This window comes from Alosa pseudoharengus, unplaced genomic scaffold, assembly GCF_046254945.1.
Source record: "Alosa pseudoharengus isolate Yale_2024_CS ecotype anadromous, Long Island Sound unplaced genomic scaffold, YU_APseudo_1.1 YU_APseudo_1.1_scf_16, whole genome shotgun sequence".
NCBI lineage: Eukaryota > Metazoa > Chordata > Actinopteri > Clupeiformes > Clupeidae > Alosa > Alosa pseudoharengus.
This window is the reverse complement of record NW_027468630.1, coordinates 9,109,726-9,127,377: the sequence shown is the minus strand read 5'-3', so window position 1 is coordinate 9,127,377 and position 17,652 is coordinate 9,109,726. Positions and strand designations below refer to the sequence as shown.

The 17,652-nt window shown below is 44.2% G+C and overlaps 1 protein-coding gene across 1 annotated transcript; it reads right to left on the bottom strand.

Annotated features, from left to right (window-relative positions):
* Window positions 1-4,748: 4,748 nt before the first annotated feature.
* LOC143126163 (uncharacterized) lies at window positions 4,749-6,414 on the bottom strand. The gene is made up of 7 exons (XM_076288071.1): window positions 6,363-6,414; window positions 6,188-6,279; window positions 5,960-6,064; window positions 5,635-5,822; window positions 5,374-5,538; window positions 4,989-5,233; window positions 4,749-4,864 (listed from the first exon to the last, which is right to left on the bottom strand). Exons 1-7 carry the CDS (start codon window positions 6,364-6,366, stop codon window positions 4,830-4,832), a joined length of 834 nt encoding a protein of 277 aa, XP_076144186.1. The 5' UTR covers window positions 6,367-6,414; the 3' UTR covers window positions 4,749-4,829.
* Between the last annotated feature and the right edge of the window lie 11,238 nt (window positions 6,415-17,652).

Below are 17,652 nucleotides of genomic sequence, written 5' to 3'. Positions count from 1 at the left end.
ATCGTATTCTCTGGATAAGAACGAAAGCATCGGACCACAACCTTTCAGCGAAGTTGATGGATTGACAGTAGCCTAGGCTATGAATGTGGTGAGTGTTGTGATATCACATTTATCTACGAACAACTAGGACATTTAAGAAAAGTAGCCTAAATGTAGACGTGGTGGTAACAAAGTAAGGGGCTACATACCCAATCTCTCGGTGCAGCTATCACAAGAGTTGCACAAGTCAGACTACGTGTCTACGTCCCCTGAGCCTGCGCAGAAAGCCTCGTCGACCAACAGGAAATGGTTGAAATTTGCTTCACCCGTCTCAACTGACGTCTACGTGATGACTCTGTCTATATCTTTTACTGTCTATGAGGCAAATGGAGGAGCACGTGACTCTGACTGGAAATCAGACAGGTGTCTCTGATTGCCGGCAAGTGTTGCCCATAGACAGTAAAGGTGTTGCCCCCAGCAATATGGAGGCCGCGTTTACGATGCTACCTACTACAACTCGACGGACATTGCGGTATCTAGCTTTCTAATATCTATGAATAGACTTCTGAAATTCGCCTACAAAAAGGGTACCATCTTTGCCCAAATAAAAACATCCGGTATCTTAATAACATGGGGATGAATTGAATTGAATTATTGGAACTGTTAAATAGAAAATTGAATTGAATTATCGGAACTGTTAAACTCTCGCGGGGACGAAGAAATCGGAAATGCAGATGTTTTGCTCCACACAGTTTTGTACTCTGCCTTCGAGTGGATACTGTGATCTTCGGTGAAGATGGCACACTTTGATCTTTGATACCCCAGAGCTAACTTACAATGCAACTTGCCATAGGTAGTTAGCTTTAATTAACACCCGGATCTCCTTGGCTAAGATGGCAGCTTTGGATCCTTTTTGTAGGCGAACTTCAGAGGTCTATGACTATTGCGTACAGAGTCATTTGAACTATGCCCGTTGATCACACCTCTTGTGCAGTAGAAAATACATAGCGGACTCCCCAGACCAACATTCAATCTTAAAAGATTGATCTTGGTCTGGTGAAAGCCAGACTAATGCATGTTGGGTTGAATGCAATGCATATGGTTAGAAATACTGTTTGACTTCATCAGAGCCAAGTGGGTAACGGCTCCTACACATAGTTGCGTGCAGTGCAGTCATAGACAGTAAAAGAAATGGACGAATAGACTCGTTTTCAATGGGCACTCAGTGTTTCCCACAGAATTGGATTTAATTTGTGGCGGTAGCTGACTTGGACAACGGACGGGGGGGGGGATGATTAAGATCGTCTTGGTAGTATATAGGTCTAATTGAGTGCCTGTCACTTTAAGACGTTTGTGATTAAAACAGTTAACGTTAAAAGGCTGCTAATGTGTGGATGCAATTCATAACGTTTTCTACATAGTTAAAATAAAGGTTCCTACTTCTCCTTGGGACAAGCACTTTTGAATTTTGGAAAACACTTAAACACCATTTATATCGGGATTTTGCAAACATTCAGTGTCAGAGTCAATAAAATGAGCCCTTCAACGAAATTGACAAGCAGCTGTAAGTAGGCTAAGCATGCTAAATTCGACATCCAAACAGTATTCTAACGTTAGCTTTGAGATACTGCTTGATTGGATAACTTAACTTTTTTAAGTCTCTTCAATGTAGCCTACTATGTTGTGATAAGACCTTAGCAGAGTTAACTTCAATGCAGCAGTTTTGAACAAATTTGCGCAGCATGGTCACGATGCTAAGCGGATTTAATGGCAATTTAGCCAGACGTCTTCTATGCAATGCTTCTATGTGGCAACAACAACCCTTCTATATTGTGGATCTGTTGCATCGCGTTGCTCCCATCGCTCGAGAGGGACATTTAGGGCAAGGGGGCAGGCGAATTCCCGGAATTCAGCCGTGGATGTGGGCATGGGAGAGCAGTGGTCAACCACATATATGTCAAAGAATTTGGATTTTTTTGAGCAGTTTTGAGCAGCCAGTTGAAATGAGTAGAACAGACAGGTGTTTGTAGGCTACATAACTTTCGATATTTATTAGATAGATAGATAGATATATAGATAGATAGTGTGACGGGGCGCATAGCTACCGCCACCGCAGCGACACGCTGCTTACATTAACTGAGACTGAGCGCGAACGTCAGCTTACGTGTTTGTTATGTCTGTCTTCCATGCCATTCATCTGCTTATGTGTTTCATATCTGTTAACCATGTCATTCATCATACAATTTCAGTAATTCCCGTTGCTGTTAATTAGACGTCTTATAACATTCAACACAACGGTGAATTTGCCTGGGCTACTTTTATCCATTACAACTCTGTACAGTTTAAAATCATACATTTCCACTCATTGTCATTTACGTTAAAATAAGCACTCGTCAAACTTGTCTTGTCACACCAATGTTGTGTTTAAGTTAAAACCATACAGCAGAAAAGTCATATTGCAAAATGTTTGTCTCACCAGCGTTCAGCGTCTCGTCTTCTGTTTGTTTTGGTAAGATTTTCCTTGTGCCTAGTTCCGGGTTTTATTAAATTAATTTGTATAGGCTGTTAAAAGAATGTTGGCTATGCCGACTTGGAGTAAGATGTTTACAAATATGTTATTACAATTGTCCAGATATTTGGAGAGTGTTTTCTAGTAGTTTTAGCACATTTATTGTTAGCCCACTGGCGTTACCCCCTGTATTTTTGACAGTGTTGGTATGATCCAATTTCGAGGGGCACTTGGGCCTAATTTAAGCCTCCCCAGTGAGTTGGTAGGGAGGGCAGGTCATGGACAGACGTGAGTCTTGTAGCTCTCCTATCTAAGGTATTGTTGACTGATGCAAAGTCTGTGTTGATTATTGTCTAGACATTTTTTTGACTATCATGTCAGTTTATTTTCTTTATTAAAAAAGTTTTTGTTTTCCATATTTTTTAATTTTTTTGCTTTGTTATTATTTAATGATGAATTAATTGCCTACGGGCCTTATTTTGGGAAAAATAAAATTCCCATCTTCCACAAAAACCACCTTGAGTCCTTCCTGGGAGTGTTCCACCTTTTGCTCAGCCCGCCTCGACACACTTACCCTTAAAGCTACCTTGTGTAAGAACTTCTCCCATCTAGCGGTGAAATTCTATATGACAACCAACTGAATATTACTTTCTAGCCCCTCCCATTCCGAGCGCATTTTAACTCCTACGGTGGCCGTTTCATGCCAAGGTTAACATGGCTTCCAGTAGCCTACTACGACTTCGTCCAGTGTTCCTTCCAGCGATGAGGTTACTTTAGAAAACAATACACATTGCATTTAATTATATAGCCAGTAAACATGTTGGTTATGACCTCTATGTAAAGTGAATAATAGTTTTACGTTATCGTTATTTTGGTAGGCTACTATTTCATTGCTAGCATCAGCTATTCCCAAACGAATGCATGCTAATGTTAGTACAGTATCAGTGCTATCTTTATTCTGTATGTACGAGATTAATAGTGTAAGGCAATGTTTACAGCGTAGCCTACTATTTTTCTCAGTGAGCAGAGTCAGAGATCAGTCGATGCTACGGAGGTGCGAGGGAAAGGTAAAAGGAAGAGGGAAAGGTAAAGAGAAGCCAAAAGACAGAGCCGGTGGCAGAGGATCGGTGAGACCTCCTAGGCAAAGAAGAAGACTCTCCAAAGATGACGAGGAGAGAGTGGAAGAACTTCAAAGACAAAGGAGAGAAGCAACGGAGGTTTGTGTTTTTAATATATTTCTCTGAACAGTATCAATTCAATGACACCGAAATTAGCTCGGAAGCTGCACCAGGCACGTTCGTTTTCGTTGCGTCTGCTGCAACTAGCATACACCAGAAAAAAATAGACCATTCTTCTAAAATTGATTTTACGCGTTGCGAACGGAACGCTTCAGTTACGCGCTTGGTGTAGCTTCCCTGTTTGTATCTCCATTGTTTATATGTAGCAATTTCTAGCTGTTGCCAGTCAACTGCATGATGTGTTGTCTGCCAGTGAAATCATGACACATATGATTACGTTATGGTCTATAGAAAATGTTTTCACCTTTTCATTGTCCATACACATAGTATTCTTCATTTTGTGTAAACACTTGAAAAATGACAAGAGTACTGTTACTACTTTGCTAACCATCTAACTTTGCTACCTAAACAAGCCTATCTGATCTTATTTTTTGTGTCTTATTTCTTTAGAGATTTGTGGATGGAATGAGCCTGCAAGAGCACAGGGACCTCACCACACAGTTGCTAGCGAGGCAGCCTGGTCTGGTGTTTGATGCATTGATGATGCATCAGCGCAGACATGTCATCCCCCAACCTGTGCCAGGGATGCCTTGGTGTACCTGTACACACTGCAGAGACATGCCAACCGATCGAGAGAAAACCTGTGTGAGCCTTCTGCCTCACTTCACACAGTACTGCCTAGATGAAGGTTTTCTCCGGATTCACAGGGAGGACATCACAGTATTAGGCTATGTAAGAGAGCCAGATGACAAGAGTGTTCAGATATGCTGCCTACAGACATTTCATTTTCTGGCTGCATGGGTCTCTAGGACAGGGTAATATAAAAAGAGTGATCCCAAGTTGCTGTGTATTTTGCTTTTATGAAAATAAAATATTTTTGTTATGAGACCATTCATGCTGTATTTCTTATACATTACATCCACAAACTTATAATAAAAAAGGAGCTGTAGTAATTTACCTTTTGAAACACCAAACATGGTCAATAATGTTATTTGCAATATATATTTATTTACAGAAAGTAACAAATTATGGTATTTACACCCATTTACACAACCCTTCCTTTTTCATGGTGCCTTTGAAGCAACATGGACCAGCAATAGGGATCATTCTAAATGCGCAGCCTCCTGGAAAGCTGCTCCTGTGGAAGACATGAGGTGCCATTAGACATACACACCATTTTATAGTTCAACATATTGTTATTAATCTGTACAGTGCTATTTCGCCTAGACTGAGTTACAGGCAAAGGCAAGTGCATCACATACCAAGACCTCTGCTGACTTGTGTCCGCATCAGCTCTGATATAGGGGGTGGAGGTATAGGGGGGACGACACCAAGTCTTCTTGGGTCATTGGGCCGAAGGCTCCTCCTTCGAGGCATCCCAACTCCACTCGTGAGTCTCTTGTTTATAATTTTCCCCTGCAGTTCTGAGATGTATTCATATGTTTTCTCAGATTTCAGGGCGTACAAGCTGTATCGTCTTGCATGTTTGTTGTACAGTCTTCGGAAACTGTAATGGCACAAAGGTAAACTATTACAGGTCAATTACTCATTACAACAACTGACAAACTGGAGAGCACATACCAATCCCAAACCACTGTGTGCCTGTGGGTTTACTTTACAAGACAATACTGCATGTATTAAACTTACATTTGTTTGCCCTCAGATGTAGTTCTTGTTGGTCTGTTGCAGTGGAAATTGTAGTCAAGAGCTGCCAGCAGAACTCTTGCCTCATAAACCGGGGGAGTGAAAGCAAAGCGCTTACTGGCATACATCAGAACATGGTTCTGGAATGACTCCAGGTCTGCTGTTGATCTGTTCGAATAGAAAAGAAATCACACACACATCCACATTAGTGTGTGCATACATACATACTCACACACAATTTGTGTACAATGTTACATGCTTTACCTGAAACGCAGATATTTGTGGACATCCTTCAGCCAACGCTTGTTGAAAACAATGTCCACTAAGGCTTTGTGAGACTTAGAATCTCTCTCGATCCACTCCTTCCCTTCTCCCAGATCGCTGTGTTGGCAGCTTCCCATTTGCCACGTGTGGATGTTGCAGACATGGTGACAAATGCCAATCCAAAGTGCCTGTGCAAAAAATACAAATATAATACATAATATATAAAACAAATTGTTATACAGAAAAGGGTCCCCATAGTACAAATATATATATAGATATGGTGGGAGCTACCAGCTACAATCAGTACAATAACAATCCTGCTTACAAGGAACTGCTCTTTGGTGTCAGCAGTCTTGCAACACCACCAAAAATGGTTGACGATGTCCTTCAACCAGTGGAGGAGAATGGACTGTCCTTTCACCTTCCCTGCCTTTGGGAAATAAAAACAAAATACTGAGGTATTTCAGAAATTGTCCATGGAGAGCTAAGAAAATGCATATTTCATCCCAACAGTAAACTACAGCCAATGATTCCCATGAGTCTTGAAACTTACAGCAGCAAGTTTCTTGGCCAGATTCTTGGCACCGTGCCACATGTCCAGACTGTGATGAATTCCAAGGTCCTTGTATTTGCCTTTGTCTGGGTCTGTGAAGTGGGAAATCATAGCATTTCACAACATCTCTTTTTGCAATATTTGTATTCATATATGTTATCAGAGGAGCACTTACTCATAAGGGCTCCAATCTGGATATGAGCATCTGTGCAGATCTCCACCAGCTTTATCTCTGGAAAGCTTGTCCACAGTCTGGATAAATCCCTCCTTCTCCATGATGTTGGAGTTCCACGATGTATGCCGCTTGTCTATTGTTGCTACATGAATGATTTCCTTGGTGTCAAGCTCCATCGTGGTGTAGCTGCAGTACTGGGCACAATGCCCTGGTGAATCATTTCTGCCATCCCCTGTAAAAACCCAGGCATATTTCGTAGTAAGGTTATATAATAAACATATGTCATTGCTGCAAGTAATTTATACATGCACCATTTCAACATACCTAGCACCACAACGTCTTTCCCTTGAAGGCGACGGATGGCCTCGGTATTCCTTTTTCTTCCCAGTATTCATTGACTGCGTCAACACAGTATGTGTCTTGGATTGTGCAAAATGTGTTTGGGTTCACCATGCCCATGTTTATAAATTTAAACAATAGGGAAACCTTCCCATAGTTGTTCCCCGACAACAAAATGTTGGTGGATAGAAGGAAATCCCCAGCTTGCATCCCAAACTTCATCACAGGCTGCGAATTCCATCTCCACAGGCTATGTCCATTGGGACATATCTAAAAGTCAGAGAAGATTGATAAATGGATTTGAATTATACAACACTGGCTGTCACAAGAAATGTGCTTGGTATTGCTACCAGTACCAGTTGTATTATGTTGTTACTGCCTGGACTTACCCATTCCGCAATCATTGCCGTGCCCTTATAAGTGATGTTGATGTGAAAGGGGGCAACACTATCACACACCAGACCAGTCCTGAGAACACCTGTACATCTGTCCACCGGCAGCTTCATTAGTGTGACAAGCTGCCTCAAGCAGGTCTCATACAACACTGCCGCTCGGACACAGATGATATCATCTACACATTGGACCTTCAAAGGGTCTGGGTAACTGGGCAACTCAACACTGGGCAAGGTCTCGTCAGTAGGGTCTTCATGAGCAGAAAGGTCATGCACAGTTTCATCAAGCCCAATTACAGGAAGATGGTCAACAGTCTGCACTGCCTTTAATGCTCCACCCATTCTGTGGAGGCAGAACACACGGGCACCATGTAAAAATGTATGACAAAACACAACACAAAATATGGCCAAGTAACAACAGATGAGCACACACCGTATAGAAATTGGTGGAAGATACTCTTCGTCGGAGCCGTCATCCCTCTCTCCATCATCTCTTTGATGGAATGCAGATCCTTCATCTGTCCAGTCGATTCTGTAAGAAATAACATATTTAGAAAAAAAGAACTTCCACACAGTACAAATAGTAACATACCGGTATGTCTATAGGGTGTACTACTTACACACTGTTCATGGGGTCATTGAACACATTTTCATCCACATCCTCCTCCGCGATGCTCATGTCATGTAGGCTTTGTAAAAAATATATATAAATGCTTATATCATGAAAATATACAATAGAGAACACATGTAGGGTTAGGATATAGACATTATGAGCATTGATGGGTTACCTCTGTTCAAGGCTCTCAATTTCAGGCGCTTCTGCAATTGCGCCAAGATGCTCATCTCTGAAATGAATAAGCAGAGTGTTTCACAACATATGACAGTACATAAAATGGTAAACACCAAATTATTAAAAATATAATTTTCATGCAGTGACTGACCTGTCTGTCCCACTAGAGATGCTGGACACTGCTGGAGTTAATACTTTAGAGGGCTTTCCTTTCAGTGGTGTTGATGTGACTGCTCGAAGTTCTCTCTCATAGCTGGACAAAAAAGAGCAGTATGTTTGAATGTCTCACTAAACCACAAACAAAGTGCATTCATTTTATGACAGTGAAGAAAATGTATTTTGGTAGATGCACCTCATATACATATAGTAAATTGACTAAAGTTCAATCAAAACAGTTCTGTCAGTTCAGTTTTGTATTGTTCTGCATGATAATGACTTTGACCCTCAGTCTGATCAGTCTCTGGGCTGGCTGGTCTACCCTTCCCCCATTAGGTGTAATGACCTACCCTTCCTCCATTCATAAGTGTAATGGACTAGTCTACCCTTCCCCCATTCCCAGGTGTAGGCTACAGGTGAAAAACTTTCCCTTCAGACAATCTAGTAATTAGTAGGCTACGTCTAAAATTAATAAGACTACAGGACAGGCCTCAGGAGGTAAACGTCACCCTTGGAATTGGCTACCCCAGCATTATCAGATTAGGATACATTGTGTAGGCTACAAAGCAAAAGCAATGAAAAATAACTAGGCTACAATTTACAGTGCCCTTTCCCTTTGATCCGTCACAGCACACAGATTTATGTTATAGCCTAGACAATCCTTTTTCATCAACGCGAAAAGTATCCTAGACGTCATTCTAGCGTTATGCTATAGTTAGCCAAGCAACTGTAAAACTTCGAATTTACACCATAGACTGTATAGGTTTACACGAATAGGCCGAATTACCTGTCGAGAAGAAAGCAGGCAACTTCGGCGTCCCTTTTGAAATCCTTGCTCCTCATGAGCTCTTTCCATCTTGGAAAAGCCACTCCAATATTTACTTTGGTCTTGTTGTTTTTCCTGTCGCGTTGTCTTTTTAATTCTCGTTTTCGCTTCCTTGGTGACTCCTTTTCATGACCTCGAGAATATGTGTGATCCTCCATCTTCAACAACCTTTCAAATCTGCCGGCAGTCAGGAGTAGACTAATCTCCCCCTGCCATACGTCACGGTGCAGCTGAGTGTAGCCTAAAAGCGCGAAAGGCGAAGCTTGAATTTCCAGGAATGTCCCTCGTTGGCGAATGTATTTCAAAGATGGAGGCGCAACATGGATTCAGCCATCGCGCGACTCGCGCGTATGTATTTGGAATAGCAGATTCTACACTTACGAGAATACTTTGATTAGTAAGTGGAAGTAATTACACATGAATGAGCACATATTTTTGAAAGAACAAAAGGGTTTTTGCTTAGAATTAACTCAAAAAAATACACAATGTAGCTTTAACATTTGGTGGCAGCGCATAAGGGAAACCAGTGGCCACGAGCAGCTCTCAGTGAGTATGGATCCGAGAGGGGGTTCAGTGCCCCCTGGAGGAGGCCCGTCGAAAGATCTAGGGACGAGGCCAAGGTCTGCGGCATCCAGAGCTCCTACTCCAGTGGTGGAAGACCGCATGGACCGTGTTGAACGCCTCATGAAGGCTGTGGCCGAGTCGCAGCGGCATCAGCAGGACCAGTTGAACGCCGAGGCGCAGCGACCAGAGGTGGAAGGCAATGGAGCATCAGTTCCAGCAGCTTCAGAGAGTGGTGAGAGATGGACCGGCTCCCGCGCAGGCAGCACGACAGCCAATGGCCGACCTACAGCAGGACAACCCGCTCAACTCCCGCCTCTCTTCAGCTCAGGGCCTGCTTCTCCATGGTCCTTCATTGGATATACCGACGCCACAGCCGCATTATGGACAAGGTACAGTTCCGGCGCCCAGACTTCACAGTTCCCTGGACTCCACATCTTTTGGCCTGGGCCTACCCACCAATCACCCGCCAGGGTGGAAACCTCCAAGAATGGCGGCGTATGAAGAAGATGAAGATATTGAACATAATCTTACCACATTTGAAAGACTTGCAACAGCCTGTCAGTGGCCTTTTGATGCCTGGGCTTTGTCTCTCATGCCCTTGCTCAGAGGGAAGGCCAGAGCAGCTTTTGTTGCCATGAATTCAGAAGACACACGGGACTACCTCAAGGTGAAGCAGGCCATTCTTCGTAAATTTGAGATCAGACCGGAGACGTATCGCATGAGGTTCCGCTCCAAGACCATCCGGGAGGGTGAGACGGCGAGGGAGCTTCACGACAGGCTCAAAGATCTCCTGGAGAAGTGGCTCGAACCTGAGACGAGGACGAAGGACCAGGTCTGTGACCAGATCATCCTGGAGCAGTTCCTGGGGATGCTCAACCACGACCTGCAGGTATGGGTGAGGGAGCACACCCCATGCTCCTCAGCCGAAGCTGCAGACCTGGTGGAGACTTTTGTGGCCGCCAGACCGTCCAGACGGTGGTACCAGTTGGGTCCACACGACACGATCAGAAGACCTCAATACCCAGTCCAGCAGGAACCACAGAGGACTTCAGCCAGTAAGTCTGTGGGTGGTACTAGTCGTGTGTTCAGGCCCTCCAACAGCCCCAGTGACCAGTCTGTTAGTACACTTCCAGCTAGTACGTACAAGGTCCCTATATGTCACGGCTGTGGTCAGTCCGGCCACATCAAGCCTAATTGCCCTGTTAAAACCGTTAACAATAGACTGTGTTACCTCCCTGGCCCTAGTAACCACTCATCGTTCACCCCTGCTGATGTAACTGTCCCTGTAAAGTTAGGAGGGAAGACTGTGCAAGCGCTAGTTGACTCTGGTAGCAGTCAATCTTTCATTCTTCAGTCATGTTTACCTCCCAGTTTTCAGCCTGTGGGTAGAGTTAGGGTCCGATGCATCCATGGTGACGAGTCTGAGCACCAGACTAGCGAGGTCCCCATTGAGATAAATGGTCAGAAGTACTTGTTGACTGTTGGCCTTTTAGATAAATGCCCGTATCCAGTGATTCTAGGCCAGGATGTGCCCATTCTTACTGAGTTGCTACAGAGTGCTAACACAGCTACTGGTTATGCTTTAACTAGAGCACAGGCCAGAGAGAAAGCAGACCCTGATTACTTGTCAGAGTTAGCTTTTAGTTGTCAGGGTGGCAAACCCAGAAAGTCCAGAGCAGAACGACGCAGAGCTAAAGTCGCGGGTACTACAGTGCAGGAGAATCTCCATTTTCCATCTCTAGAGGGCAGTGAAGTCATTGCAGCCAATTTTGGCAACCTGCAGCAGGAAGACCCCACCATTAGCTCTTGTTTTTCTAATATTAAGTCTCCAGATGAGACAGAGGAAGCCATAAAGGAGGGAGAGGTATGTTTTGTCCTCCGTAATGGGAAGCTCTATAGGGTGAGTGCAGAAAGAGAGCAATTGGTGGTTCCAGAAGCCCTCCGAGCAAAAGTCTTGCATCTCGGGCATAGTATTCCTTGGTCAGGTCACTTAGGAAAGGAGAAGACCGAGAGCAGAATTGTGAGAAGGTTTTATTGGCCAGGGTTTCATAGCGATATTGCAGAATATTGTAAATCCTGTCCAGAATGTCAACTGTCCGCTCGCTCTAGTAGGGGCTTGAAGGCTCCTCTCATCAGCCTCCCCATTATTGACATTCCATTCAGTCGCATCGCCATGGATGTAGTTGGGCCCCTAGAAAGGAGTAGGGCTGGTCACCGCTATATTCTGGTCATTGGCGACTACGCAACAAGATACCCCGAGGCTTTCCCCCTCAGAGATATTAAGGCTAGACAAATTGCTAACTGTTTGATTCAGTTATTTTCACGGGTGGGCATCCCCAAGGAGGTCCTGACAGATCAGGGAACTAATTTCACGAGCAAGACGCTCAAACAAGTCTACTCCCTGTTAGGGATCAGGGGCATTAAGACCACACCCTACCACCCACAGACGGACGGCATGGTGGAAAGGTTTAATCAAACCTTGAAGACCATGCTACGGAAATTTGTGTCTGACTCCGGAGCCGACTGGGACCAGTGGCTCCCCTTTCTGCTCTTTGCCTACAGAGAGGTTCCGCAGGCATCCACTGGGTTCTCCCCCTTCGAGCTCTTGTACGGGCGGGAGGTGAGAGGCCCGCTGGACATCCTCCGGGAGAGCTGGGAGGGGGGAGTTATGTTCTCAGGATGCGGGAGAAGCTGGACCAGCTGAGCTCCATGGCCCACGACCATCTGGCCAGCGCGCAGACAAGACAGAAGTCGTGGTACGACAAGTCTGCACGCAGCCGCTACTTCACCCCAGGGCAGAAGGTGTTGCTGCTGCTACCATCGTCGGAAAGTAGTCTGTTGGCAAAATGGCAAGGACCATACGAGGTGCTTCGCAAGGCCAGCGAGGTGACCTACGAAATTGCCATGCCAGACAGACGACGCATGAAACAACTCTTTCACGTCAACCTGCTGAAGCAGTGGACGGACCGTCCACATTCCGTCCAGAACCAGTTGTGGGCACGGACTGTGGAGCAGGAGGAGGAGCTGGTTGAGCAGTACTTTCCAACTGCTGGCGGCGAGTCCCTCTACCCATCCGTCTCCCACTTGACATCGCAACAGCAGGAGGACCTGTTAAGCATCATCCCCAGAGGCCTGTTCAGAGACCAGCCAGGGCGGACAAACATACTCACCCATGACATCCAGCTCACGTCTCCAGGTCCCATCCGGCATACCAGTACCAGAGTTCCAGCGCGCCTGATCAACGCACTGAAGCAAGAGGTGCAGGCCATGTTGGAGATGGGGGTGATAGAACCGTCACACAGTGAGTGGTGCAGTCCCGTCGTTCTTGTTCCGAAGAAGGAGGGAGGACTCCGCTTTTGCGTTGACTTTTCCAGACTGAACAGCATCTCGGCATTCGACCCATATCCCATGCCCCGCGTGGACGAGATGGTGGAACGCCTAGGGAAGGCAAAATTCCTCAGCACCTTGGACTTGTGCAAGGGGTATTGGCAGGTGCCACTTACGCCCCGGGCACAGGAACTGACCGCCTTCCGAGCTCCATCAGGCCTCTACCAGTCCTCGTCTCAGGTTCGAGCCACTTCTCCAGGAGATCTTTGAGCCTGTCGTGCCATTTGGCCTCCATGGCGCTGCAGCCACCTTTCAGCGTCTCATGGACGAGGTGTTGAGGGGTGCTGAGGATTACGCCGCGGCCTATATTGACGACGTGATTATTCATAGCTCCACTTGGGCGGAGCATCTCCACCATCTACGGGACATCTTCCAAAGGATCCACCGAGCTGGCCTGGTGGTGAACAGCAGCAAATGCCAACTCGCTAGTTCAGAGGTGTGCTACCTGGGCTATATCCTGGGTGGTGGCACCATCCGACCCCAGATTAGCAAGGTGGAGTCCATCCGCAACGCCCAGCCTCCCTCTACCAAGAAGGGGGTGAGATCGTTCCTGGGGTTGGTCGGTTGGTACAGACGGTTTATCCCCAATTTCTCCAGCCGAGCTGCTCCCATCACAGACCTCACTCGTAAGAACAGCCCCAACAAGGTGGTCTGGACTGTTGAGTGTGGGGCCGCATTCCAGGACTTGAAGGAGTGTATGTGTTTTGAACCGGTGCTCCAGAGCCCCGATTTCTCCCTGCCCTTTACCGTACAGACAGACGCCTCAGGCCTAGGCTTGGGGGCGGTGTTGTTGCAAGGTGAGGGAGAGGATAAAAGACCTATCCAATATGTGAGCCGTAAGTTGTTCCCTCGTGAGACGCGCTACTCGACCATCGAGAAAGAGTGTCTTGCTATTAAGTGGGCTCTGGACACAATGAAGTACTATCTTGTGGGCAAAGACTTTGTCCTTGAGACTGACCACAGGGCCCTGCAGTGGCTACATCGTATGAGATTCATGGATTACCCGTTGGCACCTATCGCTGCAGCCTTACAGGTTCACTGTGAGATACAAGGCCGGCAAGGACAATGTTATTGCGGACTTTCTCTCGCGTCATGATATGGACGCTCCCACTTAAGGGGGGGGGTGTGTGACGGGGCACATAGCTACCGCCACCGCAGCGACACGCTGCTTACATTAACTGAGACTGAGCGCGAACGTCAGCTTACGTGTTTGTTATGTCTGTCTTCCATGCCATTCATCTGCTTATGTGTTTCATATCTGTTAACCACATCATTCATCATACAATTTCAGTAATTCCCGTTGCTGTTAATTAGACGTCTTATAACATTCAACACAACGGTGAATTTGCCTGGGCTACTTTTATCCATTACAACTCTGTACAGTTTAAAATCATACATTTCCACTCATTGTCATTTACGTTAAAATAAGCACTCGTCAAACTTGTCTTGTCACACCAATGTTGTGTTTATTTTAAGTTAAAACCATACAGCAGAAAAGTCATATTGCAAAATGTTTGTCTCACCAGCGTTCAGCGTCTCGTCTTCTGTTTGTTTTGGTAAGATTTTCCTTGTGCCTAGTTCCGGGTTTTATTAACGCGGTGACTTCCGGGTTCACCGGAAGTGAACCCGTGTTTTAATAAATTAATTTGTATAGGCTGTTAAAAGAATGTTGGCTATGCCGACTTGGAGTAAGATGTTTACAAATATGTTATTACAATTGTCCAGATATTTGGAGAGTGTTTTCTAGTAGTTTTAGCACATTTATTGTTAGCCCACTGGCGTTACCCCCTGTATTTTTGACAGTGTTGGTATGATCCAATTTCGAGGGGCACTTGGGCCTAATTTAAGCCTCCCCAGTGAGTTGGTAGGGAGGGCAGGTCATGGACAGACGTGAGTCTTGTAGCTCTCCTATCTAAGGTATTGTTGACTGATGCAAAGTCTGTGTTGATTATTGTCTAGACATTTTTTTGACTATCATGTCAGTTTATTTTCTTTATTGAAAAAGTTTTTGTTTTCCATATTTTTTTATTTTTTTGCTTTGTTATTATTTAATGATGAATTAATTGCCTACGGGCCTTATTTTGGGAAAAATAAAATTCCCATCTTCCACAAAAACCACCTTGAGTCCTTCCTGGGAGTGTTCCACCTTTTGCTCAGCCCGCCTCGACACACTTACCCTTAACAGATAGATAGATACTTTATTGATCAAGGGGAAATTCAAGATATTGCACATCGACAGACCTACGGTTGACTTCAGCCTGTGTCATAGGTTTTTGTTGTGAGGCAGAAAGATCTAGCTTGTGCTGCTTGGAGGACTTTGCTCCAAGTCCTTCTTTGCTAGTGGATGGCGAGCTATCATCTGTGGTGGAGGTATCGGTGTTTTTGGCCACTAGCTTTAGATGCGTGTGTGAGATGCTTCATTAAATGAGAGTTGCTTACAACGGATGTCGACAAAGTCTTCGCTCCTGGACATAATGTACACATTACATGCACGTTCTTGCCACTGACCACAATGAAGTGTGCTGACAAGTGTGTAAAAACACTGGCTCTGATTGGCTACCATGAAACATGACTCTGCCTTAGCCAATCATAATCGCTTACGTTGTTATTAACCCACCTCCTCACTAACTGTGAGCCAGGGGTGCGTTCGGATTACACAGTTTATTCAATCAATGCATAGTAACGCTGTTTTATGTGTCTGTGTGTGTGTGTGTTCACTTATGAGTGTGTATGTGGGGGTGAGTGTGTCTGCTTGCCTGCATGTGTGTGTGTGTTTTATGTGTGTGTGTGTTTGTGTATGTGTGTTTTATTTGTCTGTGTGTGTGTGTGTATGTATGTTCGCTTGTGAGTATGTGTGTGTGTGTGTGTGTGGGGGGGGGGGTAATGGGGTATGTGTGTGTGTCTGCATGTGTGTGTTTTTATGTCTGTGTGTGTGTGTGTGTGCGTGCATGTGTGTGTGAGCATGTGGGTGTGTTTGTGTTTATATGGGTGTGTGCATGTGTATGCTTGTGTGCATGCCTGTGTGTGTGTGTGTGTGTGTGTGTGTGCACGTGCATGTGAGACTGTGCGTGCGTACCTGTATGTGTGCATGTGCGTGTGTGCATGCATACGTATGCCTGCATGTCTACTGTGTATGTGTTTGTGTGTGTCTTTATGTGTGTGTGTGTTTATGCGTGTGTGTGAGTGTGCTTCGCTGCATGGCAGTCATAACAAAAAAGGAGAGTATGCTACAGTGGATGGTGGTACATAAATAAATATACATTTTAAACCACTTTCTCTTTCCAATTCAGTACTGGTAATGTACACAGAGTTAAATTTGCGCATATTTCACTTTTTACATGACAACAGCTTGGCAGAAAATTGTGCTCAACAAAATTGAATTTGCTATTGAAAAGGAAAATAGTAAGATGTAAAAGGCCAAGATGAAATCTTAAAATTCAAATACAAACCACACTCTTGACATGATGAAAGACTGAAAAGTGTTAATTATAAATTATATATTTTTATTTTACAGCAGAACGTTTCCACATCCTAATCGCATGCTAATCAATTGGTACCTTGCATGTCATATTTTATAATATGGTGGAACATTCTACCACACAATCATACCCTTGTGACCCTGAATCTGAAATGTTAGGTCTGACTATATTCATAATGCGTGGTTTGCCCATAGGTTCAAAATCATTGCCTTTTATGGTATTGGCTTTGGCAAGACCATGATGCCAGAAATTGCTTTACAGATGAATTCTCAAGCTGCCATTTCAGTGGAAGCACTTATTGTGTTATGTCGTGTTGTGATGGATGTGGACTGAAATACTAGGTACTGAGAACAGGAAATTGCCTTAATTGAATACAGAAAGGATAAAAGCCTGTATGCTTAGAGATAAGGATACACATTTGTTGAAATGAGAATTGCTTGAAGAGTTGTTACTCATCAATAAAGCAATATTAGGTAGACGTCCAAGTGAAAGGCTTGGACAATAAACTGAGTAAATCACCTGTTGTTTTTCAGTTTATTTTTAGTATAAAGCTCAATATTGAATGTTATTACTTTAGCATATAAAAACATCGAAAATATATGTTTTAACCTTTTGCTATGCTGTGATTTTGAATGCTTCAAATTCTTTTCCTTCGAAACACATAATCATACAGACAAATCTAAAGACGGGAGTAAGGCAGCAGCAATTTTGCACACTTTCTACGTAAACCTTAATCAGCTGGTTAGAGGAAACACAATGCTGTGAATATTTGCATTAGTGCTTCATGGAATAGTTCACCTGTCTAATTTTACGTGACAGTCCATTGCACTCATGATCTTAAATTATAGGTCATGCATGTTTATCATGGTTCTATCTTTTCCCTATATCCTCCTTGCACTATTGACACTTCAGACACCTGGCACCTGGTAAAATCTTTTTTGGATGTGCGTACCCTTCCTTTTCCTTGACCATGGAAAATTGAAAATGCAAGTGGATATAAAAAAATAAAAGTGTTGCCGTTTTCTAAGTGAATTTATGTGTTCCTTAATATGCATGTACCATAATGTTCATGAGAATTATAATCCAAAAGGATCAATAAAACAGATATCTTAAAATAAATATTGTTCATATGAAAATGTGTAATGATGGGAAGTCATTGCTATATAAATGATTTTATTTGCCATTTTTAGTTTAGCACAGATGCTTTAGCAAAATCGAATTGTAGGTGGTCCTTTTAACTTACATATGAGCAAGGCAGCCCTGAAACCCCACCTCCTAGCCCTATTGAGGCATCATGTAGACTCCCAGTAACCTCCCTCCTTTCAGATCATATAAAGTAGTACCACTGGACTCCACC

What these genes read in the sequence shown, in the direction of transcription:
- LOC143126163 (XM_076288071.1), bottom strand. An exon ending in CACAAATATCTGCGTTTCAG is followed by an intron (nt 5,539 to 5,634) that starts GTAAAGCATGTA and finishes CTATTCGAACAG; the next exon opens with ATCAACAGCAGACCTGGAGT. An exon ending in ACATCTGAGGGCAAACAAAT is followed by an intron (nt 5,234 to 5,373) that starts GTAAGTTTAATA and finishes GTGCCATTACAG; the next exon opens with TTTCCGAAGACTGTACAACA.